The sequence below is a fragment of the Dendrobates tinctorius genome, unplaced genomic scaffold (genome assembly GCF_039654945.1).
Source record: "Dendrobates tinctorius isolate UK_male_01 unplaced genomic scaffold, ASM3965494v1 ptg000032l, whole genome shotgun sequence".
Lineage (NCBI taxonomy): Eukaryota > Metazoa > Chordata > Amphibia > Anura > Dendrobatidae > Dendrobates > Dendrobates tinctorius.
Genome location: NW_027361700.1, coordinates 14,450,666 through 14,467,511, shown reverse-complemented (window position 1 = coordinate 14,467,511; position 16,846 = coordinate 14,450,666). Strand labels below are relative to the sequence as shown.

The window sequence follows — 16,846 nt, the reverse complement described above, 5'->3', positions numbered from 1 at the left end:
CGGGAAGGGCAGTCTCCAATGAAGGAAACCACCTATGCCAAAACATGGTATCCATCCACATACAGCTGTTTCGGGGTATTGCCGGGGTATTGGCTGGTCATTGCTTGCGTTGAGAAACACGTGATCGTGTCTCCGCGGCTTCTGTTTTGCATATTTCCCATAAGGGATGGGGGCAGTGCTCTAGAATCACTGCGTTGAGAAACACGTGATGGTGTCTCCGCAGTGTCGGATGTTGATCTCCATGAGTTCATTCATCCTCCTCTTCATAGTCTTTTTACTAGGCATTGCTCCTACCAGCCAGTTTCCTACTCCACACTGATGAGGGGCAATACCCCGAAACAGCTGTATGTGGATGGATACCATGTTTTGGCATAGGTGGTTTCCTTCATTGGAGACTGCCCTTCCCGTGGTTGTTCCTTCCCGGACAAAGACCTGGCTGGTCATTGCTTGCGTTGAGAAACACGTGATGGTGTCTCCGCGGCTTCTGTTTTCCCAGTGTACACTAGTCTGTGTGTGCTCGGGTCACCAGTGTACACTAGTCTGTGTGTGCTCGGGTCACCAGTCTACACTAGTCTGTGTGTGCTCGGGTCACCAGTCTACACTAGTCTGTGTGTGCTCGGGTCACCAGTCTACACTAGTCTGTGTGTGCTCGGGTCACCAGTCTACACTAGTCTGTGTGTGCTCCGGCCCCCAGTCTACACTAGTCTGTCTGTGCTCCGGCCCCCAGTCTACACTAGTCTGTCTGTGCTCCGGCCCCCAGTCTACACTAGTCTGTCTGTGCTCCGGCCCCCAGTCTACACTAGTCTGTCTGTGCTCCGGCCCCCAGTCTACACTAGTCTGTCTGTGCTCCGGCCCCCAGTCTACACTAGTCTGTCTGTGCTCCGGCCCCCAGTCTACACTAGTCTGTCTGTGCTCCGGCCCCCAGTCTACACTAGTCTGTCTGTGCTCCGGCCCCCAGTCTACACTAGTCTGTCTGTGCTCCGGCCCCCAGTCTACACTAGTCTGTCTGTGCTCCGGCCCCCAGTCTACACTAGTCTGTCTGTGCTCCGGTCCCCAGTATACACTAGTCTGTGTGTGCTCCGGTCCCCAGTATACACTAGTCTGTGTGTGTGCTCCGGTCCCCAGTATACACTAGTCTGTGTGTGTGCTCCGTACACTAGTCTGTGTGTGCTCCGGTCCCCAGTATACACTAGTCTGTGTGTGCTCCGGTCCCCAGTATACACTAGTCTGTGTGTGCTCCGGTCCCCAGTATACACTAGTCTGTGTGTGCTCCGGTCCCCAGTATACACTAGTCTGTGTGTGCTCCGGTCCCCAGTATACACTAGTCTGTGTGTGCTCCGGTCCCCAGTATACACTAGTCTGTGTGTGCTCCGGTCCCCAGTATACACTAGTCTGTGTGTGCTCCGGTCCCCAGTATACACTAGTCTGTGTGTGCTCCGGTCCCCAGTATACACTAGTCTGTGTGTGCTCCGGCCCCCAGTATACACTAGTCTGTGTGTGCTCCGGCCCCCAGTATACACTAGTCTGTGTGTGTGCTCCAGTCCCCAGTATACACTAGTCTGTGTGTGCTCCGGCCCCCAGTATACACTAGTCTGTGTGTGCTCCAGTATACACTAGTCTGTGTGTGCTCCGGTCCCCAGTATACACTAGTCTGTGTGTGCTCCGGTCCCCAGTATACACTAGTCTGTGTGTGCTCCGGCCCCCAGTATACACTAGTCTGTGTGTGTGCTCCGGTCCCCAGTATACACTAGTCTGTGTGTGTGCTCCGGTCCCCAGTATACACTAGACTGTGTGTGTGCTCCGGTCCCCAGTATACACTAGACTGTGTGTGTGCTCCGGTCCCCAGTATACACTAGTCTGTGTGTGTGCTCCGTACACTAGTCTGTGTGTGCTCCGGTCCCCAGTATACACTAGTCTGTGTGTGCTCCGGTCCCCAGTATACACTAGTCTGTGTGTGCTCCGGTCCCCAGTATACACTAGTCTGTGTGTGCTCCGGTCCCCAGTATACACTAGTCTGTGTGTGCTCCGGCCCCCAGTATACACTAGTCTGTGTGTGCTCCGGCCCCCAGTATACACTAGTCTGTGTGTGCTCCGGCCCCCAGTATACACTAGTCTGTGTGTGCTCCGGCCCCCAGTATACACTAGTCTGTGTGTGTGCTCCGGTCCCCAGTATACACTAGTCTGTGTGTGTGCTCCAGTCCCCAGTATACACTAGTCTGTGTGTGTGCTCCAGTCCCCAGTATACACTAGTCTGTGTGTGCTCCGGTCCCCAGTATACACTAGTCTGTGTGTGCTCCGGTCCCCAGTATACACTAGTCTGTGTGTGCTCCGGCCCCCAGTATACACTAGTCTGTGTGTGTGCTCCGGTCCCCAGTATACACTAGTCTGTGTGTGTGCTCCGGTCCCCAGTATACACTAGTCTGTGTGTGTGCTCCGGTCCCCAGTATACACTAGACTGTGTGTGTGCTCCGGTCCCCAGTATACACTAGTCTGTGTGTGTGCTCCGTACACTAGTCTGTGTGTGCTCCGGTCCCCAGTATACACTAGTCTGTCTGTGCTCCGGTCCCCAGTATACACTAGTCTGTGTGTGCTCCAGTCCCCAGTATACACTAGTCTGTGTGTGCTCCGTACACTAGTCTGTGTGTGCTCCGGTCCCCAGTATACACTAGTCTGTGTGTGCTCCGGTCCCCAGTATACACTAGTCTGTGTGTGCTCCGGTCCCCAGTATACACTAGTCTGTGTGTGCTCCGGTCCCCAGTATACACTAGTCTGTGTGTGCTCCGGTCCCCAGTATACACTAGTCTGTGTGTGCTCCGGTCCCCAGTATACACTAGTCTGTGTGTGTGCTCCGTACACTAGTCTGTGTGAGCTCCGGTCCCCAGTATACACTAGTCTGTGTGTGCTCCGGTCCCCAGTATACACTAGTCTGTGTGTGCTCCGTACACTAGTCTGTCTGTGCTCCGGTCCCCAGTATACACTAGTCTGTGTGTGCTCCGGTCCCCAGTATACACTAGTCTGTGTGTGTGCTCCGTACACTAGTCTGTCTGTGCTCCGGTCCCCAGTATAGACTAGTCTGTGTGTGCTCCGGTCCCCAGTATACACTAGTCTGTGTGTGCTCCGGTCCCCAGTGTACACTAGTCTGTTACTATCGCATTGTACAATGTCCCAATACACAGTGACGAGCGTTATCACACACGGTTACTCGTCCTCCCCGTACCGATAATCTCTCCATCGGACTGGCAGCCTGCTCACACAGCTCGTAGGAAATCTCTTTAAGTTACAGCCCCACGAGGCCGCCTTTGTTAGGGAGTTTTTCCCCACGGCTCCGCCCCCTGAGCGCTCCACTCTCTAGACGTGATGAAACTTCCAGTAACAGTAACCACGCCTTTTCTCCGCCCCTAACGCAATGACGTAACGGATACTCTTTGCGAAGTGGCGTCACACGCACCGAAACTTCCAGAACGTCTTACGTAAGACGTAATATTTTTGCAAGTCACTGTCAGGGCCTGTGCCCGTTCTTTTCTGTCCTCTGATTCTCCGTCATATCCAAACCGGAGGCAGCTTGTCACAATTGACCTGTGCGCACGGGGCTGTAAATTCGGGAGGCACAAAGGGCTAAAGCGAGATCAAAGCGGTTCTGCCAGCTGATAGGTGGAGTCGAGCGCCTGTCAGTGACGTCACCCTAGGAGGTTGGCGCTAGGGCGCGTGATTAGCCGCCGAACTGTCAGTGACAGTTATGTGGTGTGGTCTCATTCTCTCTTCCCATTTGCCGCCTCTTGTGCTGCTCTTCATTGATTGGCTGACTGCAATGTGGGCCTGTCCCCGGCTTGTGTACCTGTAGTGGAGGAGGCTAGTGATTGGTGGAGGGCAGGGTTGTCTGTTTTGCCGGGTGATGCGGAAGTGATAGTCCGGCTGCGGGTACACGGGCGGCGGTGGAAGCACGAGGAAGGAGGAGAGCGGAGAGACAATTCAGCGCTTGTGTGAGAACCAGGTATCTGGGGACGGCGCGGCCTCTGCGGATGCCGGCGGTACATGGCCTGGAGATGGGCGTGTGGGCGATGGAAAAGGCGCAGTCTAGGGGGCGCTAGCGGCAGTCTGTTACATGGGCTGCTGTGTGAACGGGCACCTGTCTATTGCATCACTGCACAGTACATAACGTGCGGTGGGAGCAGACCCGAGCTATTGGCCTCTGTTATCAGCCAGTTTATCATCTGGGCGGTGGACGAGAAGTCGGGCTTTGTTCTTTACTATTGGAAAGTCCCTGAGATCCTCCGCCCTGCACCCAGTCCTCATGTGTGTCTGGGGACCTCACGGGGTCCTCGCCCCTGCACCCAGTCCTCGTGTGTGTCTGGGGACCTCACGGGGTCCTCGTCCCTGCACCCAGTCCTCGTGTGTGTCTGGGGACCTCACGGGGTCCTCGTCCCTGCACCCAGTCCTCGTGTGTGTCTGGGGACCTCACGGGGTCCTCGCCCCTGCACCCAGTCCTCGTGTGTGTCTGGGGACCTCACGGGGTCCTCGCCCCTGCACCCAGTCCTCGTGTGTGTCTGGGGACCTCACGGGGTCCTCGCCCCTGCACCCAGTCCTCGTGTGTGTCTGGGGACCTCACGGGGTCCTCGCCCCTGCACCCAGTCCTCGTGTGTGTCTGGGGACCTCACGGGGTCCTCGCCCCTGCACCCAGTCCTCGTGTGTGTCTGGGGACCTCACGGGGTCCTCGCCCCTGCACCCAGTCCTCGTGTGTGTCTGGGGACCTCACGGGGTCCTCGCCCCTGCACCCAGTCCTCGTGTGTGTCTGGGGACCTCACGGGGTCCTCGCCCCTGCACCCAGTCCTCGTGTGTGTCTGGGGACCTCACGGGGTCCTCGCCCCTGCACCCAGTCCTCGTGTGTGTCTGGGGACCTCACGGGGTCCTCGCCCCTGCACCCAGTCCTCGTGTGTGTCTGGGGACCTCACGGGGTCCTCGCCCCTGCACCCAGTCCTCGTGTGTGTCTGGGGACCTCACGGGGTCCTCGCCCCTGCACCCAGTCCTCGTGTGTGTCTGGGGACCTCACGGGGTCCTCGCCCCTGCACCCAGTCCTCGTGTGTGTCTGGGGACCTCACGGGGTCCTCGCCCCTGCACCCAGTCCTCGTGTGTGTCTGGGGTCCTCGCCCCTGCACCCAGTCCTCGTGTGTGTCTGGGGTCCTCGCCCCTGCACCCAGTCCTCGTGTGTGTCTGGGGTCCTCGCCCCTGCACCCAGTCCTCGTGTGTGTCTGGGGTCCTCGCCCCTGCACCCAGTCCTCGTGTGTGTCTGGGGTCCTCGCCCCTGCACCCAGTCCTCGTGTGTGTCTGGGGTCCTCGCCCCTGCACCCAGTCCTCGTGTGTGTCTGGGGTCCTCCTCGTGTGGTTTTCACATAGGCAAAGATCAAGGTGCATAATACAGGGGAGGTCACAGGGAGTCTAATTGGGGGGGGGGGGGGGACTGATCTGGATAGGAGGAGGGGCATTGCTGGAGGGATTTCATGGCATAAGCTTGTACACCTTAGACTGTGCCCTGAGATCTGATCCGTTCACACCCGAGACCATGCTGTGACAGAAGGATTTCATCATCTTGTTTCTTCTGCTGTGAAAGAAAAGAGCAGAAGACTGCGATCTGGTAGATTAGTGTGTGTGTGTGTGTAATACGTATATAGATAAAGCATCTGTGCAAATGTGGCCGATCCCCTCTGACTGTGCTGGTGCTCTATGTACTGGTAGCTATTTACAGCGGGAGATGACCGCCCCTGACACTGTATCTGTTCCTTTGTTACATACGGTAACATAACCCAGGTGCCCACCCTATAACATCAGCAGGGAGACTCCTGCCCCCATCATGCAGGGAGTGCATGCACATGGCTACAGCTGGGTCACGTCCCTGAGTGTCTTGTTTGTTCTGTGTTGTTGTGGTTACCGGCTCGGCTCTGTCCACATCTCTGGCACTAGATTCTGCTACAACAAAAGCTTTGATGGACGCCCCTGAATTACCAGTCAGATGAGTTCAGGGTGTGATGAATGTAGGTCAGCGACTACCTGGGTGAAGGTTTACTTGCATAACGCTGCCGTGATGCAATGCTTCTGTAATTCTACACTGTTTGGGAAGCATTTTCCGCTTCCTTTCATGAATCAGTTTTCGCCTCTAACACTTTCCTGTTTTCCTCTTTTTCAGGAGAGAGCTCATCCCTGTGTGCAGGAAAGTGCTAGTGTTGGGGGTCCCTTCTTCCCTGGGGCTCCCAGACATGCTGTCTTTGAAGAAGTATCTGACGGAGGGTCTTATCCAGTTCACCATACTGTTGAGCCTCATGGGTGTGCGTGTGGACTTGGACTCCTACCTGCCCTCTCACCTTCCCCCTCTACATGAGATTATCCTGGGGCCTACTTCTGCTTACACCCAGACACAGTTCCACAGCCTCCGTGGCACCACAGATGGCTACGGAGTGCACCCCAAGAGCGTGGACTTAGACCAGTTTTTCACCTCCCGTAGACTGTTAAGCCGTATGCGTGCCCTTGACAGGCTACAAGTGCCCAGCACAGAACTTGACGCCTGGCTAGTGCACAGGGAGGCGGACGGCTCTGTGTCGAGCGCTCAGACTGGCTCCAGCCTTTCCCCAGAAGGCTCTCAGGATCTCCCCTCTTCTGACAGCAGCCTCAGAGACAATAGAGAGTCAGAGCAAGAACTTGGAACTGATGAGCTGGGAGCGACCGCACCATCTGAAAGCTCCGAACTAAACAAGGAGGTAAGAAGCAAGATGAACCCCGACATCTTTGCTGATGGGGGTGGTGAACCCCATATGTTGACTTCTCATGCTATGCTTCTTGAATCTGAGATCTTGGCTGCTGCCATAGATCTGCTGTCGCTGAGATTATATATATCTGATTTGGAGGAAGTAAGGCCACTATTTTGGAAAATTGATCAGTCACCACCTTGTTTACCCCATGTGAATTTTGCAAGGAAATAACCGGCTCTGCAGCCAAAGGTCCTCAGATGTTAGTCTCCCGGTCCCATATGCATATTATATATTGTGGGGTGTCATTTCCATTAACTTCAGTAATGTCTTTCTTCAATAGAATTAGATATTCCACAAAAACGTCTTTTTTTTTTTTTTAATTATTATATATCAAGCAAGGGAGGTTGGCACAGGATAATGGCACGGCTATACCCGATAGTGTGGTCAAATGCCTGGACTTGTGCACGGATATGTTTACGCAGGATGTGGAGGGGAGGGAGGGGGCTGTTGTTCTGCTGCTCTTTGACATGTGAGACTGGTGAAGTCTGCAATGCAGACAGCAATGGGGTCACCTTACATCATTTCAGAGCCAAGAGCTTCTGCTCCAACATTAAATGTGGGCTAGGCAAATGTTTCTAGGAGTCTTAATATTGTGCCCGTACAGTGTGTGCACAGATCATGTTACATGGTGGAGAGACATGGGGTCATGTGAAGCCCTCATGTCTAATTATGGGGTTCAACACTTGTAGCTCTAACCCCAGAAAGCCCCTCATCTACCCACTGGGACTGAGTGGGTACAGCAGCCACTTGATCTGTGGAGCTCATCTGTGCTATTAGCTGTCGGGGCATAAATACCATGTATGTCATGTTTTCTAAGAAACTGTATAATTCATGCTGTCTCTTTAGTGTAAGAATGAAATAATTATGATAAACACTGTGGATAAAATACTGGACCTAATATTAAGTTCAAGAACCTCTAATTGATGTGGCCGAGCTTCGATCGACCCGGGGTGTATACACCAGTAATCTAGAGGGCCCTGCTATTACTTCACAGCTTTGGCCAAGGTGCAGCTTTCTAGCCTTTGCCTCTAGTGATAAACATGAGCCTCTGCCAGGGTTTGTTTCAAGGAAATCCACGTTTCTTGGATTATTACATTTCTCTCTCACTGTACTGCGACTTTGTTATTCCCAATAAAATAAATAACAAGGTTCAGTCCTAGGACCCCTGCTCTTCTCCATTTACACCTTTGGCCTGGGACAGCTCATAGAATCTCATGGCTTTCAGTATCATCTCTATGCTGATGACACACAGATCTACATCTCTGGACCAGATATCACCACCCTACTAACCAGAATCCCTCAATGTCTGTCCACTATTTCATTATTTCATCCTCCTTCTCTGCTAGATTTCTGAAACTTAACATGGACAAAACAGAATTCATCATCTTTCCCCCATCTCACGTGACACCCCCCCCCCCCCCCAACGAACCTATCCATTACAGTAAATGGCTGCCCACTCTCCCCAGTCCCACAAGCTCGCTGCCTCGGGGTTATCCTTGACGCTGATGTCTCCTTCAAACCACATATCCAAGCCCTTTCCACTTCCTGCCGACTTCAACTGAAAAATATTTCACGAATCCGTTCATTCCTCAACCAAAAATCTGCAAAAACCCTAGTCCATGCCCTCATAATCTCTCGCCTTGACTACTGCAACCTCCTGCTCTGTGGCCTCCCCTCGAACACTCTCGCACCCCTCCAATCTATTCTAAACTCCGCTGTCCGACTAATCCACCTGTTCCCCCGCTATTCCCCAGCTTCTCCCCCGCTATTCCCCAGCTTCTCCCCTCTGTCAATCCCATCATTGGCTCCCCATTGCCCAGAGACTCCAGTACAAAACCCTAACCATGACATACAAAGCCATCCACAACCTGTCTCCTCCATACATCTGTGACCTCGTCTCCCGGTACTCTCCTGCACGCAACCTCCGATCCTCACAAGATCTCCTTCTCTGCTCCCCTCTTATCTCCTCTTCCCGCAATCGCATACAAGATTTCTCTCGCGCATCACCCCTACTCTGGAACTCTCTATCACAACATATCAGACTCTCACCTACCATCGAAACCTTCAAAAAGAGCCTGATGACCCACCTCTTCCGCCAAGCCTATAACCTTCAGTAACCACCGATCGACCAAACCGCTGCATGACCACCTCAACCCTCGCCTACTGTATTCTCACCCATCCCTTGTAGATTGTGAGCCCTCGTGGGCAGGGTCCTCTCTCCTCCTGTACCAGTTATGACTTGTATTGTTTAACATTATTGTACTTGTTTTTATGTATACCCCTCCTTACATGTAAAGCGCCATGGAATAAATGGCTCTATAACAATAAATAATAATAACATTGACAACTGGGTTTTACCAGTTAGGTGTGACCCTATACAGTGTGTACTGCCAGCATTGATTGGACAGTGCCAGTGTAGGAAGAGACGCACCCACAACTGGTAACGCCCATTTGTCCATATTTTCATACTTTTAGAATAATAGAGTAATAACATGAACAGCTTTTCTCACAGATCTGTGTTGTGCTGTCTTATTACAGGGACTACATATATCTGATTAAAGAGACAAATCCGGAGAGGTGGCCGAGTGCTCCAAAGTAACGGCTACAAGAAACTTTGTGCATCATTTTGTTGGGGTACCTGTCTTTGGTACATACCCTTCATACTTCTGCACTAGTGAGCGCAGTGGATGTAGTGTACCTGCTAGTCTTTTTTTACATTTGGTGTCGTGTGCCTGCTAGTCCCTTTTTACCTTGGCGTCGTTGTGCCTGCTAGTCCCTTTTTACCTTGGCTTCGTTGTGCCCGCCAACCCCTTTTTACCTTGGCGTCGTTGTGCCCGCCAACCCCTTTTTACCATGGCGTCGTTGTGCCCGCTAGTCCCTTTTTACCATGGCGTCGTTGTGCCTGCTAGTCCCTCTTTACCTTGGCGTCGTTGTGCCTGCTAGTCCCTCTTTACCTTGGCGTCGTTGTGCCTGCTAGTCCCTCTTTACCTTGGCGTCGTTGTGCCTGCTAGTCCCTCTTTACCTTGGCGTCGTTGTGCCTGCTAGTCCCTCTTTACCTTGGCGTCGTTGTGCCTGCTAGTCCCTCTTTACCTTGGCGTCATTGTGCAGGCTATTTCTTTTTACCTTGGCGACGATGTGTGCCCGTCGGTCCCTTTTTACCTTGGCGACGATGTGTGCCCGTCGGTCCCTTTTTACCTTGGCGACGATGTGTGCCCGTCAGTCCCTTTTTACCTTGGTGACGATGTGTGCCCATCGGTCCCTTTTTACCTTGGTGACGATGTGTGCCCGTCGGTCCCTTTTTACCTTGGTGACGATGTGTGCCCGTCGGTCCCTTTTTACCTTGGTGACGATGTGTGCCCTTCGGTCCCTTTTTACCTTGGTGACGATGTGTGCCCTTCGGTCCCTTTTTACCTCGGCGTTGTTGTGCCCACCAGCCACCTTTTTTAACTCGGCGGCGTTGTGCCCGCCAGCCCCTTTTTACCTTGGCACTGTACAGTGATGCCTCCCAAAATAGATCTTGTCCCGATCAGATTCCTTTTACATTTATTTGCTATAACCCGAAATGCTACGGTTCACTATTGCTATAGGTTTCCCTGACTTTCCTGCCCCACATCTGATCTTTAGGGCATAATTTGCGTGAGCAGCAGACCAGCTTTTCCATGTCCTGTTTTTGGTGACGAAGGGACCAGCAGCTGTTCTTGGCGTGTCATAGGAGCGTGAGTAGAGGTGCCAGGCCCGCACTTGCACAATATAGCATCTCTGTGTGACGCTGGGCAGTCTTAGAACCTGTTTACATGGGATCCGGCAGGATGGGTCAGTCTTGTGACCTGAATGTCGGCAGCACAGATGGCATTACACACCCTCACACGGTGCCAGACCTGTATGTGCTCCTTTGGTTACTGTGTATGATCTATTTTTGTATTCCCCATTGTTTCCCCAGCTTTCTGCAGATTGTATTAGGTGGGGATCAGCCATGTGCAGCTGACACAAGAACAGGACGCAATGACGTCTCCCAGGGCTGTAAACTTGACAGTGACCTTGAGCCTCAGTGACGAGGACACTGCAGTAATCTGTCATGGAGGGTTTTTCCTACAATGGTAGCTAAATAAGAGCACCCTCATCGGTGAATGTAATCAGACTTTATAGTTGTGTAATCTATGTCAGGCCATAACCAAGTGTCATAGCTATTGAATTACAACGCTGCAGCTTGGCGTGAACAGTTTGTGCCTCTGTCCGGACCTGTCCTCTTTATGTGGATGCTGGAAATGTTTCTGCTATTTGTATTTTTTTTTTTTTTTTCTTCCTTTCCAGGAAATTGATCCAATAGATATTTTATGGCTTCAGGATATTGACCTTGGAGCTGGACGTGAAGATTTTGAGAGTAGAGGCCATCACAAGGACAATGAAGATATTTGGGAATCTTTGCATGATGACCAAGGAAGTGAAACTGTACAGCCCATGGTGCAAGTGGATGGAGAGACTGGGGAAAATGTGCCACAGGAGGTGATTGTTCACCATGTGATGTCAGCTCGCCAAATATGTTACTTTATAACTAACTGAGCCTAGTGGTGCCTATAGTAATCGCTCAATAGAGCCATGCAGGAAGAACTAAGGCCCCGATTCCTCAAGACCAGCGTTGTTCACTCTAGTCTTGATGAGGATTTCTGCTGGAGTCAGACACGTCTGACTTGTACCTCTGTGGCGCTTCGCCACAAATCCTACTCCAGTCCCTACTGGAGTAGGATTTGTGACATAGCGAACAGAGCCACTCGTCCCATCCCACTACAGCTCTGCCCACTTTGCTGGAGCTTGGCAAAAATGAGAGAGAACGCCAAGAGTCACAATATTTTAGCGCAGCCTCCAGTTACGCCAAATTATCCAACTCTTCAAATCTTTTTATGCCAGAATACTGGTGTAAAAGCTTTGCCAAAAAGGACCCTTCTAGTTCATCCTACTTCCTAATTCTTGCCCCATCCTCTAGCAGCACATTACTGTCCCTCTTTGCTCAGTTCTGTTTCCAAAAATTGAAATGGAGGCCATATTAGCCCTTCTAACCATTGTCTCGATGAAGACTTGCCTTGTTATAGTAATAAAGGCTTCTGTTTTTCTGCAGGGTCAGACCGCAATGTCTTTGGCAGAGTGCCTGAGTCTTCTGGATGACACTTTCCAGTTTGCCGATTCCTCGGAGGTAATTTGTTGTTCTCTCACCTGTTCTGCTCTCTTCCTTATAACCACTTGAGCAATGTAGTCTGATTTCTTTGCTCTGTACAGTTTCCAGCTCCTGGCTCTCAGGGTATGCTGGACACAGAACCAGGCCCAGAGGCTTTGGATCAGGCAGATGGACTCCTGTCCCCTTTTCTCTCAGATATGGAGTCACCTCTTGATTTGGAAGAGCAATGGCAGGACCTGATGTCAATCATGGATATGCAGGTACTAATTATTTGCAGCAAATCAAACTAAATACATCTAATAAGTTAATATATTTTGAGTGGATTTGTCACCAGATTTGACATTACAAACTGCCTATGTCATTAAAAATGTTTCATGCCTGAGGAGTCTGGTGTACTTGCTTTTGAAAATTCATACCAAATATAATTTATAATCCTAATAATAAAATGCTAATTGTATGTTTCCAGTTAAAGCGTGAAAGAGCTCATGAGTCCAAGTGTATTCAGTCTCTTCCCACAAAGCCTGACTGATGACTGCAGCTGGCACTGAGCAGTGTGAGATCTCGGCAGCTGTCACTCAGGCTAGGTGGGCAGAGATTGCGCAAAACTACATAGTCCATACTGAAATTGATTTTAAAGTAAATACAACAATCTCATAAGGGAAATGGTTGGTTGAGCCATGTAATAATGTATTCAATTTGTATTGTGCATTTTGCTGATGGATCTGCTTTTATTTATAAAAAAAAAAGAAAAAGTGAGTCTTCGGGTCCATGCTCATGGCAGAGCCCTGTACAATAAGCATGTATGGCATAACAAAGTGTGGGTCTCTATCACAGCCCTTTAGGTGCCATATTGTCCCCTTGTTCAGTACACCAAGAGAAAATTACCTGTGAAATATAGCATGTGACTGAGCATAACCCAATGATTTTGTGTTGGATTCCTTATGTACCTGAAATAGACAGTAGCCCTGATTCATCAAAGTTTTTACACCATTTGGCACAAAAACACAATTTTAATATCGCCGATCTTGATAAATTGGTGGCAGTGTCTCCGTAGAAGATCGGAGGTACACTTTAGACCCAAAGCAGGCAGGGTATATAGACAAAACCACTTTTTTGTATTTCTATATCTTAGGTGGGGAGGATGCGTCACATATTTGTGTATAAGAGGGTAAAAGAAGGTCTGGCAATATTTTATAGGGTTGTATGTTGTAACTGTTATTTTTTCAGCCTGGAATTACTTCATGGATCTTTTACATTTATTTTTTTTCTTTTAGCCAATGGATACTAATAGTTCAACAGAAGATCCCTTATATCTGAGCCTAGATCCATCACAGCAGCAGAATGGGAACCTGGATACACAGTCTCTTCAGGGCTGTGTCCAAGACCTGTCTCTCTTTACTCCATCCATGGAAGCTTTTCCAGTCTCTGAGTCACCGCTCCCTCAGCTCTCTTCTCACAACTCTAGTGATATCAACTCCACTTTTGGATTTACCAATCTAACAGGGATTCTCTTCCCCTCACAGTTGAATAGCACATCCAATGAAACATCCAGCAATGCCCTGCAGGACCCTCTTGGTGGCATCTTGGGCGATGCTTTGTTTGATGAAATTAGCCTGATGGACCTGGCACTTGAGGAGGGTTTTAGCCACGTTCAAGCATCTCAACTCCAAGAAGAGTTGGATTCAGATTCTGGTTTGTCTCTCGATTCACATCGAAGCCCACCGTCTCCTAGTGGATCTGAGACCTCATCTTCTTCCTGTTCGTCATCCTCTTCCTCCTTCTCTGAGGAAGGAGCGGTGGGATACAGCTCTGACTCTGAAATGGTGGAACTAGAGGAAATTGATGAAGCCAGTGGTTACCAACCAGAATACAGCAAGTTTTGCAGAATGAGCTCCCAGGACCCTGGCCGATTTAATCGGTTGCCTTTTCTTGAACATGTAGGACACAATCATACCTACAACATGGTCCCTGAGGAACCCGAGGAGCCACAGCTGCCTATAGCAGGGAGGGGGAGCCGAAGACAAGCGGCATTCATAGACCGACAAGCCGGACGAGATGAGCAAAGAGCCAGAGCTATGAAGATTCCTTTCAGTAATGACAAAATCATTAATCTGCCTGTGGAGGAGTTTAATGAACTTCTTACCAAATACCAACTTAGTGAGGCGCAGCTTTGCTTGGTACGTGATATCCGTAGACGAGGAAAGAACAAGATGGCTGCTCAGAACTGCCGCAAGAGGAAACTAGACACAATTCTGAATCTGGAGCAGGAGGTGAAACGCCTCAACAGAGAACGTGGTTCTCAGCTGCGGGAAAAGGGAGAAAACTTGAGATCACTCCAGAGAATGAAGCAGGAAGTGGAGAACTTGTATCAGGAGGTGTTCAGCCAGTTAAGAGACCAAAATGGTCGGCCATACTCTCCCCAGCAGTATGCCCTTCACTACACAAGCAATGGGAATGTAGTACTCATGCCACGCAACGCTGAGGGTCAACAAAATCGACGGCCAGAGAGAAAAGATCGGAGGAAGTGACGGAACTGTACTGAAAATCAGGAATATTACAGGACAGGGGGTGTGGGCTGTGCTTTCATTCAGGCCTCCGTATCAAACCTTTCACACAAGACTGACCCCAGTGAGTGATGAGGTAGATTTCTACACGTACTGAGGGCCAGGGACTGTGTCCTGTCTGTCAGGGCCCCGTTTGTCCAGGAATGAGGAGGAGGCCAGCCGGGCCGGAGGGCAGAAGCATGCCCTGAAATCGTAATCCTAAGAAGCTGACAAAGGCAGGGTGAAAGACCATTTTTCTGTTTAATTTTTGATCTTGTAACATGTTCAAAATGTAGGCAAATGTGTGTCGGGAAGTGAAGAGTAAGCTTGCATGAGGGTGAGCTGTGTCAGCGCTGTGCTTGATGGGCACACATAGTTTTTAAATGATTTGGGACAAGTGGCCTAACTGCTAAAGGAAATCTAAGCCTCCTAAAATATTGTACCAGGCTTTGCCGAGCCTCGTCCTGCAGGCAGCATTGAGTGCGGCAGATTATTTTATGGGGCTCAGTTGTTCTTCGTCAGATGTGACTGTCATTTGCAGGATAAAGATAGTTACTCTTGTGTTAATTCAAATTTATCCGTACAGAATTTCCCATATTTAAAGATTGTATTGCCCCAAATTGCCAGACAGGGCCATTACCCACGTTTTACTTACCAATTCTAGCGCCATCCAGAGAATCCTGGGAAGTGGGCAGGATATAGCGTGTACTGTAGATTCCAATGCCGATTAGCAGGAATTATATTATTTGATTGACTGAAGGATTCATTTCCAATCCTTCTATTAAATTCACGTGATCAGTTAGGTTTAGAGTTTGCTGAGTGTGATAATAACTATGCACGTTCCGTAATACATCATCCGGGAACTAGGAAAACTATGTATTGAAAGCTTTTTTTTTTTTTTTTTTTTTTTTTTTTAATTTGAAATAAACTGATTTTGTGACATTCTCTAAACTCAATCCCGTGTGTTGCCTTGTCAATGCCTGCCGTGAAAAAATATTGCATCAACAAGCTCCTCATAAAGTGAAATATGACGTTCACTAAGGTACTGGAAGACCAGTCGGATCCTCCGTAGGTGCTGGCACTTGTACAATATTGGGAAAGGAAAAACATGGCAGCTTTTTTTTTTTTTTTTTTTTTCAAAGGAAAACAAAAACTGCTCCAACCATTGTCTATAGGTTTTGCCTGGTATTTTAGCTCATCCATTCAAGTAAATGGAGCTTAGCAATAAATACAGGTCCATCACAATGGTATGTTTTGATTCGGACCACCCAAAAAACGTCAATAGGTTAAGAGTCGGTTCATGTTTGAATACAATTTATCTTAAAGCCTAGCTGCTTGTTCAGATCTTCCTATGCTGAGAAGTAAAGCTGTTAAGGAAGGTGCTGATTTCAGAGGGTTGTGCATGAGATGACCCAAGGATCGGGCAGTTTATCTGTAAATGCCCAGTCCTTTTGCTCTCGCATAGAGGGCACATTACACTAAAGCCAAGTGTTCATGTGTATGAGGGAGTAAGGACAAAACACAGTTATGTTTGGTGTATGGACACTGTTATGATGCATGGAGGTACATATTATCTAGTGTGTTCACATCTTAAATTAAGATTTCTTGCAAACATTTTTACATGTCTACCATATATCTGAATGAGATCTGCTACCCATTCAAATGTAATGATCCTGTACATGAGAATATACTGTGTTCAGCTATGTGTATACTGACTCTTACATCTGGTCTGTTGACCGAAGCCACAGTTAACCTGTTCTCACTGAACAACCCCATCATAACCTATCCACAGGGTATATGCCAGCTTGCTGATCGGTTGGGGTCTGACCACTGGGAGCTGCACTGATCAGTGAAACAGGGACCTTTGATCCCCGTTAGAATGGAGCAATAGAGCGCATTCTTGACCGCAACGCCATTAATTCCCTATGGGGCAAAGTAGTGCAGCGTTTGGGTTTTTCTGGCATGCTTGACCAGCCACTCCATTTTGTAATGGGGTTAAAAATGCCCCCATACTGCCAATCTGTGTGAGTCCCAGTGGTCAAAAACCCACTGTTGGCACCTACTCTTTTTCACTGGACAATCCCTTTTAACCCCTTCATGACCCAGCCTATTTTGACGTTAATGACCTGGCCATTTTTTTGCAATTCTGACCAGTGTCCCTTTATGAGGTAATAACTCAGGAACGCGTCAACGGATCCTAGCGATTCTGAGACTGTTTTTTTCGTGACATATTGGGCTTCATGTTAGTGGTAAATTTAGGTCGATAATTTTTGCGTTTATTTGTGAAAAAAATCAGAAATTTGGTAAAAATTTAGAAAATATTGCAATTTTCACAT

The 16,846-nt window shown here is 49.5% G+C and overlaps 3 protein-coding genes across 9 annotated transcripts in view; 2 read left to right on the top strand and 1 right to left on the bottom strand.

Annotated features, from left to right (window-relative positions):
• The window catches only part of COPZ2 (COPI coat complex subunit zeta 2), a 35,144-nt gene extending 31,755 nt beyond the window's left edge, over nucleotides 1-3,389 (bottom strand). The window contains exon 1 of the mRNA XM_073572431.1: nucleotides 3,218-3,389. Coding sequence (XP_073428532.1) covers nucleotides 3,218-3,232 — 15 coding nt within the window. The 5' untranslated portion in view covers nucleotides 3,233-3,389. The remainder of the gene's footprint in view (nucleotides 1-3,217) is intronic.
• The window catches only part of SNX11 (sorting nexin 11), a 193,379-nt gene that overhangs the window by 130,245 nt on the left and 46,288 nt on the right, over nucleotides 1-16,846 (top strand). The gene's annotated exons all lie outside the window — the stretch shown is intronic.
• Nucleotides 3,449-15,421, top strand: NFE2L1 (NFE2 like bZIP transcription factor 1). 7 transcript variants are annotated; one of them, XM_073572430.1, is made up of 6 exons: nucleotides 3,449-3,470; nucleotides 6,179-6,746; nucleotides 11,109-11,300; nucleotides 11,911-11,985; nucleotides 12,069-12,227; nucleotides 13,242-15,421. In XM_073572430.1, the coding sequence occupies exons 2-6, from the start codon at nucleotides 6,249-6,251 to the stop codon at nucleotides 14,493-14,495; spliced, it is 2,178 nt and encodes a 725-aa protein (XP_073428531.1). In that variant the 5' UTR covers nucleotides 3,449-3,470; nucleotides 6,179-6,248; the 3' UTR covers nucleotides 14,496-15,421. The 7 variants fall into 7 exon arrangements, with proteins under 7 accessions (XP_073428531.1, XP_073428529.1, XP_073428528.1 ...); XM_073572428.1 differs by lacking the exon at nucleotides 3,449-3,470 and adding an exon at nucleotides 3,526-3,689; XM_073572427.1 differs by lacking the exon at nucleotides 3,449-3,470 and adding an exon at nucleotides 3,723-3,980.